The sequence below is a fragment of the Lagenorhynchus albirostris genome, chromosome 9 (genome assembly GCF_949774975.1).
Source record: "Lagenorhynchus albirostris chromosome 9, mLagAlb1.1, whole genome shotgun sequence".
NCBI lineage: Eukaryota > Metazoa > Chordata > Mammalia > Artiodactyla > Delphinidae > Lagenorhynchus > Lagenorhynchus albirostris.
The window spans coordinates 93,080,308-93,085,076 of NC_083103.1; the positions used below are offsets into that span (position 1 = coordinate 93,080,308).

Consider the following 4,769-nt stretch of genomic DNA (forward strand, 5'->3'; position numbering starts at 1 on the left):
TGTGTGCTCTGGTGCCAGGCCCTGCGCCTGACATTTTATGTCATCATCAGAATTGAGACTGTGTGTGATCATCAAAATTCTGGAGTGGATTTGCCCCGACCGGGCCACCTGGCCCTCTCCACCACATTTGAGGGGAGGAAGCTGAGGGGGTAGTAGTTAAAGTTAAGATACATCTGGGCTCTAGTCTTGGTTCTATGGCTTCATACCAGCCTCAGTCTCTTATCTGTAAAGTGGGTACAATGATACCCCATCCACTGTAGGTTGCTGAGAATGAATGAAGGAAAAGAGACAGTGCACAGCACCTGGGACATCAGAGGCACCTGGTGAATGGCTGCCATTGTCACTACAGGCTGAGCTGCTTGTCCCCTTGGGACCAGGATTGGAGCGGGGGTGGGGGGCCAGTGTCCTGGGAACTAAGGAGAAACCCAAGGTCACCCAACACAGGCTGCGTCCCTTGTGTCCCCAGTACCCAACAGATGTTCACGTCAGAGAGTTCCAGAACTACAGACTACCTGAGCAGCCCCCCACTCTTCCAATGACAAGACTGAGGCTCAGAAAGGGGAAGGCACGTGCCCAATGTCACTGAGTCAGCAAACAGCAGAGCTGGACCTCAAGCCCAGGACAGCTGTCCACACTCTGCTCAGCTGACACAGAAAAAGGCTTCGTTACTCCCATGCCAGGTGTCAAAGGCTCCTTGACAGATCTTGGTGGTGTCAGGACATCCAGCCCCACCTGGAGACGTCTGCTCTCTCTTCGGAAGTCCACCTGGGCTTCTCTTCGGGCCCAACTTGGCCAGGGATCCCAGCACCCACACCTCGAAAGCGTTCTCACCCAAATCTGGGCTTGACACCTATCGTAGCTCAGGATGGTTAGGAACTAAAAACAGCCCACTCCTTTATCCAAGAGCTGTTAAGATACACTGGAGGTAGAGGAGGGGTAGATTTTCCAGCACCAGGGCAAAAGGCCCTGAGCGCAGAGGGAAGGGAAGGCTCCACGAATGCACTGCCCAGATCTTTGCAGGTCTGTGAAGCCACAAGCATGCACATGGGGGTGTGCATACCTGAGTGTGAAGAGGGGCCGGCTGTACACACTCAAGTCCATGTGAACTTGAATGCCTGGCCACAGATTTATTTACTGCTTTTTAATAATCATGGGTGCTCAGGAGCACGTAGGTCTGAAAGGGGCAATCTAGACCACCCTGCTCTTCAACCCCGGAAGTGACTTCACATCTCCAAGCTCCAGCTTCTGCATCCATACCATCAATTTCATGGCAGTCTCCCCAGGATCTGGGGAAGGATGCAGTAAGATGATGGATATGAAAACACTTTGGGGATTAAAATGTGCTAGCTACCTGCAGGAGGTGCTGACTATTTTTCTGACGCAGGCCGGAAAAAGAGGGGCTGGCAGGGCTGGAGCCCCAAGGATGGGGCTGGCACAGCTGAGCCCGAGGAAACAGCGGCTGTTCCCAGGCAGGGTGGGAGTGTGAGGAATGGCACGAGGCCCTTGCGAGAAAGGAAAAGGGACGTGTTTGTTAAAGTATTTTTTGCATTAATAAAGGATGAAGGAGCAAGTGCCAAGCCCTTCATTTCAACCTGCCCAAATCCTTCAAGTTCCAGTGGCTCGTTGCGGTCCGTCGGCCTCACCTGCCCTAGGGTAGGAGGGCTGGGGGAGGCTCCTGTCCTCTGCCCACGGGAAACGCTGGGGACAGGGAACCCACTTCTCCCAGCAAAGCCACTACTTCTTGCTTGAGGCCCTTTCAGGGCACCTGCGTTGGATTATCTCTCACTATGCCTGGTCCTCTATTATTTCCTTTCTGTCTCCACTCTTGAGCCCCCCCCGGCCAAGCAGGTCTTCGAGCATTAAGGCCCTGAGAGGCCCCAGTTCAGAGCTGATGACTCCACTGGGAAATCAACAGGTGTCCCTGCCCTCTGGCCACGCCCCCCCTGGAGCTCCCTCCAGCGTCACTCCCCCCACCCCCCAACCTCATTCTCCCCAAAGAGAATTTCTTGGCTTTTGGAGAACTCTTTATTGTTTAAAATTCATCATCGAAGCTTCAAAAAAACATACAACCCATCACACCCTTCCCGCTCCGAAAATGTTTATTCTAAGAAACTGAAACTGATGGCGAGGGGAGCCTAAGGCATCTCATTGGGCATTCAGCTTCTTGGAGGCCTCGTCGATGGCGGCCAGGATGCTGACCTTGAGGCTCTCCAGCACGGGCACTAGGCCCTGGCGGAGGTCCTCCAGCGCGGGCTTGGCCTTCTCGCCCAGCGCTCTCAGCTGCTCGCTGGCCTTGGCGTGGTACTCGGCCAGGCTGCCGCCGCCCGCCTTGAGCATCTCGAAGCGGGCGGCCATGCGCTGGCGCAGGTCGTCGCTGTAGGGCGCCAGCTGCTGCCGCAGGGTCTCCACGTGGGAGCGCGCGCGGTCGCGCATCTCCTCGGCCAGCGGGGTCAGCTTGTCCTGCAGCTCCTGCACCTTCTGGCGCGCGCCCTCGCGCAACTCCTCGCCCAGCGGCGCCACCTTCTGGCGGTAGATCTGCAGCTCCTCCTGCCACTTCTTCTGGAATTCGTCCAGGTAGGGCTGCACCTTCTGCTTCACCTCTTCCAGGTCCTTGTTCATCTCCTGCCTCAGCGACTCTGTCTCCTTTTCCAGGTTGTCCCAGAACTCCTGGGTCACCGGGCCCAGCTGTTCGCGCACTTTGGCAAACGTGCTGGTCAGGCTGTCCCAGTTGTCCAGGAGTTTCAGGCTGAGGGGGGAGAGAGAGGAGGGCTCAGGGCAGGCCTCCCAGGCACCCCGGCGCCCCCTGGAGCTGCAGCCCAGCGCCCCCGCTTACCTGGGGTGACACCTGGACACACCTGTCCCTGAAGGTGCGGTAGCTGGGGGCAGACCCTCAGCCAGGCTTCTCCCATCCATGATCTCCTCCCCCCTGCCCCCCACTCCCACTGCATCCCACTGACCAGATGGACATAGGAGCTAGAAAGAGACAGAGCTGGTTTTGGTACCCAGTCCTGTCTGTCCCCGAAGCCGGGCCTTTTAAGGACCTAGTCTCCACCCTTCCAGCCCATTCTCCTCTCTGAAGACAGCCATCCTGTTGCTGGCCGGAGCCGAGGAGGGGGTTAAGAAGGGACTTAAGAAGAGGAAGGGGCTTGTTGCACCTGCAGGCAGAGCGCGGTGCCGTGAATACTGACCCGGCAGCACGGGTCTGCCCCCTGCTAGGGGGCTGTGACCCTGCGTGGGGATCCCACTTCTGTCTGCCATCCAGGTCTTCTATGGGGCCCATCAAATAGCAGGTGGGGATTCGGCCAGTCTGGCTGCTTCTTCCCACAGGCCTCCCCACCCCCAGCACCGGCACCCCCTACCCCTGCCCCAGGCCCCCAGGCTGGGTCCTTACTTGAGCTGTTTTCCCAAAGCGGAGGCTTCAAATTGGGCCACATAGTCTCTGCCGCTGTCTTTGATTGCATCCACGTACACGGTGGCAAAATCCTTCACCCGATCCCAGGATGACTGGGGGTCATCTTGCTGCCAGAAATGCCGAGCCTGGCTCCCTGGAGGTGGGAGGGGAGACCCAGATCAGGCCAGCTCTGGACCGGGATCTGAGCTGAAATGCTAGGTAGGGGAGAAGGGGGTGAGGGAGAAATTCTGCTCCCTGTGCCCAGGAGGGTGGACCACAGCGGTTCAGAGAGAAGTCGCCCCCCGACGGTCAGCTCCCTAGGTTGGGGGCACCTACCGGTGAGGAAGAGCACAGCCAAGGTCAGCAGCACGGCTTTCATCCTGAAGGGACGTGGGTGACCTGGAGGAGAAGACGGGCCCGGCTGAGTGGGGCTTGAAGGAGCCCGCGCACCCCATCTCACTGTAGCCCGGGAGGAGGGGGCGGGGCACAGGGTAGGAGAGGGCCAGGTGTCCAGAGCCCCAGCATGGGGCAGAGGAGGATCCCAAAGCCTGAGCCTCGAATGCCTAGAGCTGGGGGAAGCAGGTTGCAGCACTTACCTCGATGGCCAGCAGTCTCTGAATAGCCGGCTCTCCCCCAGCCTATTTATGTGACCAGGCAGGGGATGGGCTGGGAGGCTGATAAGGCCGGCCCAGGCCTTGCCACCGCTCACTGGTCCTGGCGATGTGGAACTCAGAGTTCAAGGATCAGCTCTGCCCCTGGGCCCGGGCAAATAGAGCAGGCAAACAGGAAACTGTGAGGGCTGCAGGGCCAGGGATCAAGGGTTCAGGCAGGGGTGGGAGGGAGTGGGTGCAGGCTTGCGGGTCCCCAGAGGCTGGGTCAGCTGCGCCCGGCCCCTTCCTCGGTCGGGGCTGTGTGCCGGCCATTGTCCATTGTGCCAGTGCAGTAGGTGAATGGGAGGAAGGAAGCAAAACACGTGAGCTGCCAGCGATGGCTGCGACTCCTCCACTCAGGCGGTGTCCCCCCCGCTGTCCCCTCGCATTCCAGGGAGATCGTCTCACCTCCACCCTGCCCCCGCCTCACAAAGGCAGCAGACGGTGCTCCCACCAGTGCTGTCGCATCTCCTCGTCGTCCCCCCTCTCCAGGCCCTTGCAGACCTCCCAGATCCAAAAGCAAAGGGAGCCCTGTGCTAGGATGCTGCCTGGGGAGAGAGACAGGACAGTGCTCAGTGGCTCCCAGACTCTGAGATGTCAGAGAACTCTAACATTTCCAGACAAATTCTAAAGACCAACACAGAGCTGCCAACTTTTTATTTTGTCACGTTAAAAATCTTACCCACCACTGCGCCCCACCTGGCCCAAACCTTACCATCTGGTGGGAT

At 58.6% G+C, this 4,769-nt stretch overlaps 1 protein-coding gene across 1 annotated transcript; it reads right to left on the reverse strand.

The window, feature by feature from the left end:
• Positions 1–2,011: 2,011 nt before the first annotated feature.
• Positions 2,012–4,183, reverse strand: APOA1 (apolipoprotein A1). Its single transcript, XM_060157965.1, has 4 exons — positions 3,988–4,183; positions 3,728–3,790; positions 3,392–3,545; positions 2,012–2,746 (listed from the first exon to the last, which is right to left on the reverse strand). Exons 2-4 carry the CDS (start codon positions 3,768–3,770, stop codon positions 2,146–2,148), a joined length of 798 nt encoding a protein of 265 aa, XP_060013948.1. The 5' UTR covers positions 3,771–3,790; positions 3,988–4,183; the 3' UTR covers positions 2,012–2,145.
• Between the last annotated feature and the right edge of the window lie 586 nt (positions 4,184–4,769).

Excerpts from the sequence above, each read along its gene's own strand:
- APOA1 (XM_060157965.1), bottom strand. The coding sequence starts at position 3,770 with ATGAAAGCCGTGCTGCTGACCTTGGCTGTGCTCTTCCTCACCG. Across the intron at positions 3,546-3,727 it reads GGCTGTGCTCTTCCTCACCG|GGAGCCAGGCTCGGCATTTC; the intron begins GTAGGTGCCCCC and ends TCCCACCTCCAG. Across the intron at positions 2,747-3,391 it reads GCTTTGGGAAAACAGCTCAA|CCTGAAACTCCTGGACAACT; the intron begins GTAAGGACCCAG and ends CTCCCCCCTCAG.